Below are 16123 nucleotides of genomic sequence, written 5' to 3' on the forward strand. Positions count from 1 at the left end.
TAACGAAGTATAGTGTATTTAAATCATACATAAAATCATTTCAGAAATCGAGGAAATATAGGATATGACATAAAAACACGAAATAAGCGTGTAAATAGATAAGTAATTATACATATAATAATAATTTATACAGGAAAGATCTTTCTTATCTCTCACAAGGAAAAAAAATTTATTTATACCTTCTTTCTATAAATTACGATTTAATTATCACAATGTGACTTTTCGTAGAAGTTACATTTCGTAGAACTATTCATTTTTTCCGGCATATTAGATTCCCACGCGTTAATGACAAAAGCGACCGTTCAATGACAATGCAGTCATCTTCTAAGTTGCGGTTATTCTTGGAATTGAGTAATCACGGTGAGAAATGCAGGAATAGAACGCCGATGATCTTAAAGAATCAGTATATGCGACTCTGTCAACTTATTTCGCACAATGTAAAACATAATAAAAAGTAATATTAAAACGTGAAGATCCGTCTTTCTTCCTCTCTTCATAATTATTATCTCTTCTGCGCACGCGTCTAAAGGAAACAATTTTTTAATGAATTCATGAATTATTCACGAGCGCGCAACTTTCAGAGTGATATTAGCACATTTGTGCGCGACTTTGTGGAAATCGTAAATTATTTCATTAATTATTTCTCTCGCAATTAGATACATCTGATTCGAGGGTTGCCGCGTAAATTGCCACGTGAGTCGCGACGCGATTGCGAATCGCGAAATCGGCCGAGGCCGAAGATGCATCTGGGACGATTGCGCGGATCTCTTAACGCGGTCATGCGAAGAGATCAGGCGAATTATTATTGCACTCGTCGTATTTCAGACATTATTATCTTGCGGCGGCAGTCGCCGATTATGATGGAAAGCAACGTCGAGACAATTAGAGCGCGGATTTCACTCCGCACAGGTACCGCGATCCCCTAATGACGAGGAATGATTGCTCGCGGGTTAATCGCCGACGAACTCGCCACGCGAGGAGAATCAATTGTTCCTTCCTCCCCGTCCCTCTCCCTCCATCGTCCAGGCACCTTCCCTGCGAGATCGAGAATTACCGATGAACTCGATGATAGAGGCGCCTCGCGATTTGCTATGCATAGTCATCGCGCGAGCCATCTCGAAGCTCCTTCTGATCCTGCTGCTCGCGGAAGGAATCGATTACAATGGTTTCACGTGCGCCGCGTTAATGCAACGTTTATTGCATTATTTATGATATACCGTACGAATAACGACCGCTGCTATCACATGGAGATTTAAACGATACCGTTGCCCGCGTGTATTAGCGAGCACGTGAAATTGAAGGGCTCGAGGCAATACAATGTACCAAGTAAGCAAGGCCTGGTAATTTTCAACTTTGTACATTTACTATCAATTAGCAGGTAACGTTTCTTGCATCACACAGGATGTAACAGATTCTCTGGTTTTTTAAAGGACTATAACCCTCGAGCTGAAAAGGTACCAGCCAAGAAAGGTTGTCGGCGACTTGCAGCATGTCGTCGAGTAGAATTTCTCGATTTTGAATCGCCATCGTCGCGAATATGCGCGTGTCGTGTGGCCGAAGCACCTGTTGCATCGGCTCGCGAAATTGAAGCGATCGTCAAGCTTCACGGTCGATGCTTCTTCGAGAACCAGGTCACACAGAGAAACCGTCAACTCCCAGACAGGGTGACCAATTACGAGATGGATGGCACCGCCGTGTCCTGATTCCCTAGCTATCAACCTAGATAAGGATCGACTCGGGTTATTTAACTTGCGAAAGGGCTTCTTGCAATCGCTCTGTCGCGACATTTGCGTCACGACTTAGATTCTTCCCACTGTTTGCATAAGTCGTATTCGTTGTATGAATAATATATCGCTGTCTGCGAGTTGGAAAAACGAAAGATAAAACTAAATTGGAATATTAATATAATTAATTATAATGACATATTAATATAATTAATTATAATGACATAAAGCTATTAAGCTAACGTATATATTTTTTTTTTGTTACAGGACGATCGAATTGATCGCTTTGGTGGCGATTTCCAGTACGCTATTTCTTTTTCTGCACACAAGAGATTTACACTCGCGTCTAAAGAAGATGGAAGTGCGCCTTCAACCGGGAGAAGATGACGTGCTTTCGGCGAATCAGCTCTCATCTGGTAACGTACTAAAATATATATACGATAAAATTAGAACACACGATGTTGGAAAGCCTTCATGTCTCGCTTTCTTTCTCTTTATTAAGATAATAAAAAATGGAAATATATAGAAAGAAAAATCAAAGAGGTAAAGAGATAAAAATTTAAAAGATTTAATATATTATCAAAACAATATAGAGATTAAATTTTACATGTTCCATATTTCAAAATGTATTATAAATTTTTTAATCTCATCTCGTTCAGATAATAAATAATATAAATAAATAACATAAGTATAAATAAGCGAATAATTAACATACAGGAAAATAGCATTGAAAGAGATTTATTTCCTTTTTGAAGCGAGGACGAATCCAAGATAACCGTTAGAATTGTTAATTAGGAGGAACTGATTATCTGTTTAATTACATAAACCGCACTCTGGTTTTTTTGTCATCTGAAAATGAAACACATCGGAATTACAATCATGTCTCTCTTGAGGAGCACCATAATAGACACGTTTATACATGCGCTTTTATCTGCTTGTACGTACTCCCCGAGGGTGCTGTTAACTTCCCGGTTGAGGAAGGTCAAGGTGTGAGAGAGTGAACGCGGATAAAGGATTCGAGAGAAGTTACAAATGCTTGCGCGCATTTTGCGATCTGTTCCTCGTTACTAAAGTATTCTCTGTACTTTACATTTAAAAAATTCAAGTTTCGAAATAATATATCCGTTAAAAATCTATTTTTAATTTTCGTGTCTTCAGCTATTTCACTAAAAATTTATGTATTATTATTCTCTAAAAAAAGAGAAAAAATAAAATTGACATCTAAACGAAAAAATCCAAAAGGGCTGATGGAAGAAAGAGATTTTTTCTTATTTAAATTACTCTTATGGATGTCGCGGCATCAAATACGTTGAAGGAAATGTCCTTACTAATTATCCGTACATATCTCTTCGCGATGCGTTTGTACACGCACTCGCGTTAAATAAGAGAAAGAAAGAGAGATCTCTATCGCCCTACTAGTTACCATTCCACATCCATTTCGCGGGATTCGTAACGGTAGCGAGAGCTTCGTTTACTCGCAATTGCGAGTTAATTATTCCTGCACGTCCCGTCGTTCGCTTCACACGTGGTAAATCCGCGTCTTTGCCGCGCCGAGTGTATTTATTACGTTACGGCTCACGCAATTACATGTCCGCGGCGTCGCTTTATTATTATTTAAGGCCGTACCGAAGCGAACGCGAATCATGTTGATTAGAGAGATCGAAAGTACGAGGCTTATTATTAGTCGCGTATTATTATCCCCGATATTCAGCTTCTTGCGAATTCTGACGACCTTGTGCACATGTACACACATTGCTCTACGACAAGAATCACATGCAATTAATTACGTTTTTTTGTAATTTTTAATCACAAAAGAGAAGAAATAAAAATCAATAAAATAGATGTTTAAAAAATTTTCCAAAGTTTGAAAGGATACGATTAATTTTATCGACAAAAATTTCACGAATGTTATAAAAATAGTTTTTGATATCATACAAAACAATCACTAAATATGATTATATTTTTTTTATTTTTCACAAAATAAAAAAAATAAAAATCAGCAAAATTGATGTTTAAAAATTCTTCTGAAGTTTGAAAGGATACGATTAATTTTATCGACAAAAATTTCACGAATGTTGTAAAAATAATTTTTGACATCATGCAAAACAATCACTAAATATGATTATATTTTTTTTTAATTTTTCACGAAATAAAAGAAATAAAAATCAGCGAAATAAATGTTTAAAAAGTTTTCCGAAGTTTTTGAAAGGATACGATTAATTTTATCGACAAAAATTTCACGAATATTATAAAAATAATTTTTGACATTATGCAAAAAATTACTAAATATGATTATATTTTTTTTAATTTTTCACGAAATAAAAGAAATAAAAATCAGTGAAATAGATGTTTAAAAAGTTTTCCAAAGTTTAAAAGAATATGATTTAATCTTACCGACAAAAGTTCCACGAGTATCATGAAAAGAATTTTTAATATCGGATAAAAAGATCACTAAATATGTTATATTCCCGCAAAGTCGTGCGAAACAATCTTTACTTTCAATGGCATACCCACTCGTAAATTAAAAAACGTTATACGTGGCATAAAGCAACCTTCACAGAAATTCATCTCTGCTCGGAATACAATGATTAACAATGTATTGTATCATGAATGTGGCTTATAATTATTATAATGGCCAGCCGCATTACTTTCTACTAGAAATTTTCGCTCACGACAATTGAGAAAGAGTAAACAGTTGGTCTCTCGTTTTTGTAAAGCGAAAGTCAGTGAGTTCGAACGGGATCTCGCGTATTAGCGATTGGAGGCAATGTATTACATACATAGTTGTTTCCGCGATGAAGAGACTTTGATGAAAAGATTGCATTGGTGGTCACATTCGCGAGAAAGATAAAATCGCGGAAAAAACCCAACGTTAAATTACAGTCTATTGTTTCGTGTATAAAGTCCACTTTAGACAATCTATAATTTGCGGAATATGTATTCCAAGTAGAATTCTATGCCACATTTGCTAATGTGTGCATCCTAATATGCATTTTATACATATACATGTCTATATTTTATTTCTTCTAATTTTTTTGTATTTATATACGATACATATAATTATATAAATTATAGTTATATAAATTATAAATTAATTTTGTCGCAAATTATATAGATTGTCTAAAGTATATTTTAGAGTACAAATATATTTGCGTTAGAAAAAGAAAATATTTTTTGTGTATTTTGAGTATGTAACTCATTTTCAAAAAATTAACGAACCTTATATATAATTTATCTATTTTCCGGTCAAGTATCTAACAAGTAAAATTCTTAAAACACTTTCTTATATTTACACTTTCTTATATTCAAATAAGAGCCTATCGAAATCATTTTCTCTTGTCTTGTAATGGATGAACATACGTACAATTCTAATTATCGCTTCGTAAGTCGGCGCTACGTATATTGACCATCGGGAAACGTCCGAGAAATCCGTGCTATACATCTAAAAGCCGTTCACCGAAGGAAAAGGCGACCGGGAATACATGCGAAAAATAAAGGATGCTTCCCGGAGGCGGAATCGACCGAGGGGCAGCCGAGAGTGGCCGCATCAAAGGGAGGTGAAAGGAAAAACGCCGGCGCGCGTGAGCGAGAATAAATCAGATGTTAGAAGAAACGCGCGCATTAAAAGGAGAAATGGATTAATCGCTCGCGGCGAAATAAATAGCGATGTGAATGGAAATGAAAGTTCAATCGCTCATATACCGAAAGCGTTCTTATCGAAGAGATTCGCTCTCGACGCGCGGGAGGGGATGAAATGACGATGATTGAGCTCGAAACGCATAAAGCCTGCGATTTCATGTGAGAAAAAATGGCGGCAAACGGAGACAGTGCGAGAAATGGCGCGCTAATAATCACAATTATCATAATGAGAGAAAGATTTCCTACCCTTGGTTCGATAAGAATACGCGGAACGTAATTAAACGACAAAGAGACCTAGGGCAGGATCTGGATGTTATTGATATGCAGGTGTGCAACTCCGGTGTATGATTAAAGCAGGAGGTAGAGAGAGGTTCGGCGAGAAATCTATTCAGCAGAGACGAAGTGGATTAACGAGATGCCTTCCACCTCTTCGGGGATGCGTTCGCACCTTCGTATTGCACCCCGTCTTCCGATGTTATCGCTCGGCAACAGCTCGTAATACGTCTGCGAGGAATGCGCGGTGTCCGGTCTCTTCGCAAAAGATCGAGATCGAGAATGATCTATGGAGGAGCCGTCTCGCTCGTAGAATGATTCGCCTCGGTCGTGAAAACGATCGCGAATGCTCGATCATGAGAACCGGTAAAAATCCATTCACATTCGTGAATAAGAAGTGTTAATCTTGCACGTTTTTCTCTCCGTATATTTCCGCAATTCCAGGTTATCGAACTCTATTAATCAAACAACTACGCGAAAAGAAGCATACATATCATTTAAAAAGTTTGAAATAAGAAGCTAATTTTAAGGAAGCTACATGTCATAAATAATCCAAGTTCTCTCTTATCATTAAGTTATCATCAAGAACTTTCGCGATATCGTGAGTAATAGTAGTCGCTAATATATCGACTTATAATGAGTCACATAATTCACCGTCGTGTATTTTTAGCATCGTGTTATTTTTAACGAAGCACTTAATTATTCTTTATTCGAGTTAATACTTTTAAAGATGACTGATAGCTGTGCGACTTCCTCTCTGATCCATTCGGAAATAAGATTTTGAGAGCAGATCTACTTCCGCATTCGCGAAGTTGATGCAATTCGACGCGGAATAAATGCGTGCGCGAGAAAATTCGCAAGCTCTTCGGGAACAAAGATCAACGTCAGTTTACATTCGACCTCGTTGGTCGCATTTATTTTAACTAGCAGCCAGCCAAACGTAAAATGACAATGCATGTAAGTGAAAGTAAAATAAAGATATTCTTTTTATGCAGGTATACACGATAAGAAGTGTATCGTGTATCTATTGAAAGCGGCTAATTTGCAAAGGCTTTTGTTACAGTGAAAGCGAAGGTTCAATTGATACACAAAAGCACTGTCTCAAAATCGATTAGGGTTAATCGTATGTCCACGCGATAGTAAAATCATTCAAATGACAAGCGTAGTCGTGTGTCATTCCTTTATGTGTCCGTCAACTGGCTGAACAGTCAATCAGACATCAATCATCGGTAATTAATGTGAAATTGTTGAGCAAAATAATCTGCATAGTAATTCTAAGAAAACATAGTAATTTCTGCGATACTTATAACATCTAATAAAATCTAATTTTGTGAGGAAAAAATCGTCAAACGCTTAAACTCGGTAAAATTTCCGGTGGCAAAAGTGTGAATTAGAGTCAATTTTCTATTTAAAAAAAAACTTGTATTAAAGTTCTTGATTCTTCTGCAACGTTGTCGGTTTGATTAATGAGACAGGATCGAGATCACATCTTCCTCCGCAAGAGAAGGAAGTTCCGTGTCGTTAACGTTACAGGAAATTAAACGCAAATTCGAGAACGATGCTCACCTTTTGTTCGTCGTGCGCTTTCTTTCTAACTGTTGTCATGCAATGTGCTATTGTTCCGGTCACAATCGGTCGGCCAGTTTAAGACATAATAGGAAGCGATTCTTATTGTTTCCTTTACAATATACAGTTCTGTCCAATTGAAAATTGCAATTGGTTAATCTATTATCGCCCACTGTCTTTGACATGAGAATGCTGAGATTATAATAGCTTCATTTCTTCAGATGAATACATCTCTCATGGTGACAATAATAATAACACTCATTGAAGCACATGCATTGTTGAAACAGACTTGCAAACGTTCTCGCAAAAGTAGGTTAATTGCAAGATTTATAAATCTCTTCTCTCTTCTCAACTCGAAGGTCTCTCTTTAAGACGACTTTACGTGTGTTTATTAATTATTAATCCATTTATTAATCCATATTCGAAACATTTTAAATTATAATATATGTCAAGATATATAATTTTCTTAATACATATAACTTTACTATATCATTATATAAATGTTTTTCTCTATTTTTCCTTTAGATGCGTTATCATTAACATACATTTACGCGCTCTACTAAGTTAGTACGAGTTAAAATAATACTGTTATAACTATAAGAAGCAGAATAAGAAGCGAAACTTGTGTAGGTCAGATAAAATTTAACGGATAGAAACGAGTTTAAACGTTCGAGTATAAGTATCGCATATATAAATCTTATAATTAAATCGAATATGTAGCACGATATTAATTGTAACAACGAAAAAAATGTTTACTTCCTTAATATATTGCACATAAGAGTCCGTAACATAAATTTGATAAAAAATTACCTAAAAATTTTTAATCCTTAAAATCTGTTTTAGAGACAATATATAATTAATCTATAATTCGCGCAAAAAGTCCAAGATATAGGTAACTCTATAATTTTATTTGTTAATATGTGTATATAATAATATATATTTTATAAACGTAGATGTTTTATTGTTTCAAATATTTTCTGTCTATTACACGATATATAAAATCATAGAGAATTCTACTCGGATTTTCATGCATAATAAATTATTTGGCAAACTGAAACTCTTCTTCTTTCTTTTTATAATAAGCAAATTTAAATTCTAAAAATCTCATTTCTTTATGCAAAAAATATAATCTTACGTGTATACAGGCAATATATTCTTAGTAATCTCTTTCAACTGACGATAAATTTGCGAGCGACGTGAGAGGCGTTCTTATAATCTTGCACGGGCCAATAACGATACGTTATGGGTCAAGCATTATCCGGAGGAAACGATGCCAACAGTGGTGTCCGTCTAACCCAGTTCGAATAATTTTTTTGTTGAAACGCATCAACGAGCTGGATCATTTTGCACGTACATACATAATACGCGAGCGAATCGTACCGAGACCATCCCATGCATCTAATATACGTTTTACGGACGCAGCATGTGACTCTTTCTTGCTGAGAGGAGATAATTTCCTTTTGTCGTTTAATCAAAATATTATAAGACAGGAAAATGCGAAGAAATAAGAGTGAAATGAAGAGCGAAAAAGAGACAAGTTCTTGTCGATCTTTGATGACAAAAATCTATTTTAATATAAATAAAGAAACGGCGGGTTATTTAAAAATCACCCTTATATTCTATAATCATAGAAATAGACCGGTTAAGTTAAATAATATAAAATACTTGAGATTACTCGTAATTTAATGGCTGCCGTTTGCAAGTTCTACCTAATGACGTTGCATGATAATAATGACCATAAAAGGGAAAAGAAAGCGCACGTTTCTATCCTACTGTATCATTAACATGTAAAAAGGATGCTACAATCGGGCGATTATACAAACGAACGATCGCGTTCGTACGATCAGCCAACATTATGGAAATGGCGTTAACGCACACGATCTCATGTCAGTTGGCGATCTCAGTTTCGCATAATGAAATTGTTTGCGATCGTGATGCGCGCTTCCAGCTGGCGAAGCCAGCTGGTATTTATCCCTGGTGGGATTGCGAGATCGAGTAAGAGATGACAGTATTTCGCATGGAGAACTCTTATGAAACACTTTCGATCGATTATCAAGCGCCGATCGATAAACTTTGAGCGGGAAGTGAATTTAACTTCCTGGAGATGCATGATGGGAATTAGTTAATGAAACTCATTCTACGGGGAATACACGCGTTCACGCGCCGCGAAAGATACTATGTTATAATAAAATGCTGAATGAAATCTCTACTTTATGATCGCTCGAAAACGTTTATTGCTCGATGATATCGTTTTGAATTTATTGCCTCTTGTAAGTGAAAGTCGTTATTACACCGTTTTATCCACGTTATAAAAAAGATATGGATAATTAAATAAAAGGATGCGTGAACTCAAATATATAGCTATGATGTACACAATTATGTTACTCGATAAGTAAGAAAGATTCACTATTAAACAGATTGAATTTAATTACTTGGCGTATTTAATTACTTGGTAAATTAATTAAAGTAATTATTGAATTATTTAAATTAAATTTAGTTATTTACAATATCGTAATCCATGAGAATTCAATTAAAAGAATGCGTGAGCTCTCGAAACATCCAAACATGTAATTATATATGCGTGATGTGCACAATTATCATTCGACAGGAAATGATCCACTATTACATAAATTTAATTTAATTACTTATTCATGAAAAAATTAATCAATGAATTTTATTTATTTTATTAAATTTAATTTAATTATCTACCGCAATATATGAGATTTAAAGCTCTTTGATTAAAATTTCATTCGAAGCGTAACAAAATTCCACAAGAAAATTAATTACAACACGAGAAAACACAGTAATCTCTTGACACTGTTCCCATAGATATGAAGCACGCTATTGCTTAACTGTACGACGATAAGCGTCCTTTTTATTACAAGTATCTTGGCGAGATTGGAAATTTCTCGAATTCCTTGACACTGGAAGAATTCAGCGAATCTCGACAGTCCGCGAGTCCAGTTTTCCTTAGGACTTTATATCCGAGTCCTTTGTATCTTTTGCGGCCGTCTATTACCGCGGAATCTTGTAAACGCTTTTTCTTTTCGACCGCAGACGAAGGTGGGTATGTCACGATCGCGGATACCTCGTTATTGTCGACATCCCGAAGTTACATAACTACGCCAGGGTAATTCCGCGTCATATCCGAGAGATAATTCTTCCCTTGTCACTTTCGGAACTCTTTCCCCACAGATTTTACGCGCGAATTAATCACTTCTCGAAAGATTGATGTTGAATTTTCATTGTTGAAATTGATTGTAAGTTACTCATAAACACTCGAAGAAAGTAACGTACTATCTCTTTCGTTCATTGAATCGGTGAGATGGAGAATCACGCGAGAAAGATTTTTTTTTTTTTGAAATCTTGATTATATGGTAAGGAGTTTTATTTTTTGGAACAACAATCGTAAAAAGGAATACTACATTTAAAAATTGATAGTCAAGTATTGAAAAAAAAAATTGTACAATACAATTTATATCATAAATTATTTATACAAAATGCTCTTCGGAAAAAGAAAGAGAGAAAGATTGAAATTATTTTTTTTCCGAATATATCTTTCTAAACAAAATAAATTGTACTCGAACATATCAAGCGCATCGGAAGTGACTTTGAAATGACTTCGACAAGCTCCGATGGCGACCCACATTCTCTATTCTTATAACATGCGCTTCGCGAAAGTAGTCAGGTAGCTCCCTTTCGAATTTCTCATGTGAGGCACTCCTTTATATGCAAACGCCTTTCTTCGCGGAGAACGGACGTTCAGAGTTCAAACCATTTCACGCGATCATTGACTACTCTCATCAAATTTCCCGTTTACCTATAAACCTTCTTTTACCACGTCTACTGTGTACGACAGCTGCAGCAGCGTACTATTAATTTGATTATCTCTCTGACACGCATTAGTAATTGACTTTCGCTTCCAACTACAATCAATTTTCCACAACAATAATGTCTCTTAATGTGTCGCGCGTTAGTTTTCCATTAGCGTTATCAGAGAGTGTCAGTTTGCGAGAAAATCTTCACTATTCTTCCTCGAAAGGTGGGAGATTAATTTAAGACAAGAGAGGGAAAGAGAAACATAAGCTATGGCGATATCATCTTCGTGATTTGTATAATAAAAATCCGTGATCCTAATTTTCTGGATCGTTGATTGAGAAAATCGCGATCGCTGTCACGGTCAATCAACCGTATGCATCGCAATGCGCGACTTTTCACGCGCATACGTGCACCTACATTCCCACGACAGCCAAGCCCGTCAGAGAGTTACTTTCCACGTCATTTTTTCTCTCTCTTTCTCTCGTCCAATTTATTTTTAAATTACCTCGCAGGTATGTGCTGTGTACATGTCGATTCTCGTAACTTCGTGAAGGAAAGGCGGAAATTTGATCGCCCTCAGCCCCACTTTTGGCTAAGATGAAAGTTACCGCGGCGAGCTTCTCCCTCGAGGCGTCACGAACAATTAGCTCGCAAGATCGTCCCGAGAGGCGATGCAAGCGTCATCCCCATCTCCTCCCCTTCTCTCATTCTATCTCTTTCTCTCTCCTCGTCGACCTCTATAGCTTTCTCGAGTCCCGGTCCAAAGGCAATTGACCAAAATGGGAGTAAAAGGTTGCCGATCCGGTCTGGCGCGTCTTGACATCCTTTCCGTATTTTTTCTCGTGCGCACCACAGCATCTCGGCCGCGGAAGTAAAGGGAACAAGTTTCCCCGAGTTTATGCGGTCTCGTCAAATCGATTCGGAGAAATATCGCGAAATATAAAGAGATAATTCGAATTGATACGCAAGGATGAAACATCATTAACCGATCTTTTTTAATTTTGACGATTTATCAAGACGCACAGCCTCCTTTTATTTAATCAGCGGAGAGGAAGCGCATCGTAAAAAACGATGCACAAATGCACAAGTGATCCGCGTATTGTGTTAATATGCTGCCGAAGCGATCTTCTCTTTATTGTCAGCGAACGATCACACCGTCTACTTCCTTTTTCCTTTTTCCACATCCATCATAAATATTTATATCATAAACACTGAGCGCTTCCTCTTCTTTTTTCTCGGAGATCGAGATTTAACGAGGCAAAATGTTTGCTCAAACAATTACACTGGAGAACAACGCGAATGAATTTATTCAATCACCTCGAAGAAACTTTCCGAAAGTGCTTATAACAAGTGTAAAAGTTTCATGTAAACATATATGTAAATTTGTAATATATTACTAAATGCATCAATTGTATGACTAAATATTGATGTATATCACATGTATGTATACATCATACACACACTGCAGATGTATTGCCATATTCGCAGCATTCAGAAGAAATGTTGTATATGATCACGCAATAATTGAAGGTTGTTCCTCTAAAAATTAATAACGATTAATTGCGGTCGCTTATGGTACATGGAATGTGAAGAGATTGTTCTTTCGCACGCAACAGTACAGCGTTAAATTGCGAGGAAATTGGGTTGTTCCACAGCATAGATATAAAATTAGAATGTGGAAAGAATAGCACATATTCTTCGATAGTAAGGTTACACTTTTCCACGATATTGGCCTTTTATCATATTATGCTATAAAAAGCAAAAAGCTGTAATAAGCATTACAATAAGTATATTAATCGAAAGTTTTAGTAAAAATTAAAAATTACCGCGACATCTTTTATATCACTTTTTCCTTCCTAGCAATAAAGACAATCGTTGACCGCGAAAAGCCATTAAAATTTTTTATCATAGATATCAAACTATAAATTATAAGTAATAACCAATAGATCTTTATACTTTTTATGTTTTATCTAATATTATTTCTGATTTCATCTTAATTTTACAAAATAATAAAATAAATAAATGAGAAAAGCTCTAATATACTAAATAAATAAATTTAAATAGAAAATAAGTTAATGAGCGCTATCAAGTAAGATGCAAATTGATTGTTGTTTTGAAAATTCTTCTTTAATTGTTAAATGTTTCCAAAAAATCATTGAAAGTCAAGACATAAAATATTTTCGTTTTTATATTTGTATTTTTTTCGCTTTTCCATTATCATAATGTCAATTTTCTTTTGTCTCAGTTTTTACTAAAGATAGTTCAAAAAAAGGAAATGTTTGACAATTAAAGAATTTTCAAAAAAACTAATTGCTTTAATCATTACGCTTGATTTTCATTAACTCATTTTTTATTTAAATTAATAATAAAATAAGAATTCTTGTTGAATCAATATAAATTATCAATATAAATTTAAAAAATATCCGTCGGAAAAATCACGGAATTATCAATTATTTTTCATTCTCTCTTTCTTCAATTCTCCCCAAGAAAATTTCGTAGCAGCCGTCCATGTACGCGAGATCTCGGACATAATACTAACGCCCATCCCGGCGTAATAGAGCGCTACAGATATAGAGAGCATAAGGAGTCGAAGAGTTGTTCTTGTTCCAGCGGGCAAGGATCAACGATCGGGAGATGCGCGCGGGGATGATTTTTTACGGTCATCAATGTAAGCGCGGCTACGTCTTAAGCCACGTGAATGACGTGAATAAAGCCCCTACGCCTACGCCGAGCGACGAAGCCCCTTCGGCGAACGTGCAGTTCCGGACGCGCGCGGTGCCTCGTCCGTTCGTCCGTCATTAAACTTGCATCTGTATCGGTCACGAGGCTCGCCGATCGTACGATCCTTGCGTACGTGCATAAGCACGATAATGGCCGATAATAAATTATCGATCGTAATTTATTATCGACCGTAATAATCGCACTCGCCATCGAACAATTTTCAATTCGCGATCGATCCAAGGGGGAGAAGGGATCCTGATAGAAAAATGGCAGGACGCCATAGAACAAACGACGCGATAGTCAATCGAGCTTTTCCATAAAAGCGAGAGGATGATTGACTTTTCGCTTTTTGCCAAACGTTTCCTGTTTGCGTGAGTCGAAACGAGAGTAGTCGATCGAGAGTAATCGTTCGTAACGCGCAACCATAACAAGATGATGTTTCGCAAAATCGATATCTCTCCCGCTGTTTTACACGAGTGGACTGTCTCTTTATCAATATCCTCTTAACGAAAAAATTCGTTATTTTAAAAAACGAATATAAAATATAATAATATAATAATATAAAATATAATAATATAATAAATATAATAAATAATATAATAAATATAATAAATAATATAATAAATATAATAAATAATATAATAAATATAATACAATAATATAATATAATAAGAAAAATCTATATTTTAAAGAAAATGCCCTTAATCAAGGACCCTTTGTATTAAATGCCAGCTTTAAGAGAGGAAGTAACTCGACATGAGGATTTCGACTTTATCAACTCCATAAAACACGTTTAACGAACCGATCGGGAATTAATTATAACACCCACGTTATGTATGTATGCACCCACGACTTGGCTTTCTATTATGCGGAACTCGATTTTACAAGCGAGAACTAGAGGATGGAATGGGAGGGAATACAATGCCGATGGAAACCGTTATTACATGGAGCTATCGCGAGCCAATCTTGTGCATAACTCATCGGTATTGTGCGCGAGTTGCAGCTGCGGTGCTCGCGTCAATCGAATGTCTGCTTCGCGCAACGAGATTCGCAAAGTGTTGCGATAAAAGAGCTGTTTGATTCTATGAAAAGGGGAAAAGAGGCGTCGAAAGAAAGGAGAGAAGCGATATACGGTCGATAATCGGCCCGCCGGTTGCGTGAGGTCACCGAGGAAACCCTTCCCTCCCCAACCCTCCCCTTCCGACCTAGGTATTGTCAGTCCGATCACGAAGCGACCTCGCATCTTTCCTGGCGATCGCGAGGGATGCTGTTTTCGCGAGCGCGCACGCTTTTATCTCCCCGTACGATCTCGACTCTGAGAATGCCCGGCTCTGCTACATTTTCCTCACGAACTTCACGAGCGTGAGCGTCGAGTTTGATTTCCAGATTTCAGACGGAATGTTAATTGCCAACCGTCCGCGACCATATCGAGATACTTCGAGATATAATGCTCTCGGAAACGGAAACTTTCTCACGTAGGCGCGATCAATTCTAAATAACGTTGTTAAAGGATGATTTAAAAAACTTTCGAAACTCGATACTTTCGACGGATTAAGTCTGGCTTACTTACGAGCGACGAAATGTATCACGTCGCGTTGCTTTGTGCGCGCGTTAAACCGCACGAATTAATCCGCGAACGGGCGGAAGAATCGGATTAGTCGCATCGATCGGAGACAAAGTATAGACCGCGATCTGCCTGCTGGCTTCGCAACAAGATCTCATTTCCAGCTGGCTGCACCGGAGCAGAAACAAGGAGAACAAGAAAGAGAAAGAGGGATAGAGACGCTCGTCGCCCGCAGCGCGCGCGCGCTTTTTTTTTCCTCTTTCGCGTGTGAGAGGAGATGCTCTTCTCTCTCAAAGTATTCTCGGCGGGGAGTGCGGCAAACTTTCTAGAGATGACCGACGCTCGCCTACGGGGACCTCGATTCCGGTCCCTTCGGCGGATCGTTGATCTTGGCCGAGTTCCACGGCGACCTCTTAATCACCGCGATCGCGCTAATTTATCCGTGACTAGGTCTCGTTTTACTCGCATGCGATGCCAAGGAAAATCGCATTTAAATGAAGAGATTAATAAGACTCTAAAGTGAAACTTAAATTTTTCAAATCTCTAGATTGATAAGAGCAGACGCGTTAATATTATTTTTTGTGACATTGATTAGCACAAATTTTTCTTTATCCTAAATCTATTTTTCTCATCTACGTTTCTTCACGGAAATAAGAGGGATTTATTAAAACAAGTCTCGCATTGTTAGATTTTATATGTGTATTTAATATATATAAGATAAAAAAAATGTACCCTGTGCGCACTAATCAGTTTCGCAAAAAAATTAATTATTGCGATCATTCTGACTGTTGTTAGATTTGAGAGTCTTATTTTCGCG

The 16123-nt window shown here is 36.7% G+C and overlaps 1 protein-coding gene across 3 annotated transcripts in view; it reads left to right on the top strand.

Annotated features, from left to right (window-relative positions):
• Positions 1-16123, top strand: part of Pip (heparan sulfate 2-O-sulfotransferase pipe) — a 47042-nt gene that overhangs the window by 24713 nt on the left and 6206 nt on the right. For all 3 annotated transcript variants that reach the window (XM_083079554.1, XM_083079553.1, XM_083079555.1), the window contains exon 2: positions 1992-2140. In XM_083079554.1, the coding sequence (XP_082935680.1) occupies positions 1992-2140 (149 nt within the window). The remainder of the gene's footprint in view (positions 1-1991; positions 2141-16123) is intronic.

The sequence above is a fragment of the Camponotus vicinus genome, unplaced genomic scaffold (assembly GCF_025532165.1).
Source record: "Camponotus vicinus isolate PSW18456_S1 unplaced genomic scaffold, iyCamVici1.0 SCAF_10, whole genome shotgun sequence".
NCBI classification, from domain to species: Eukaryota; Metazoa; Arthropoda; class Insecta; order Hymenoptera; family Formicidae; genus Camponotus; species Camponotus vicinus.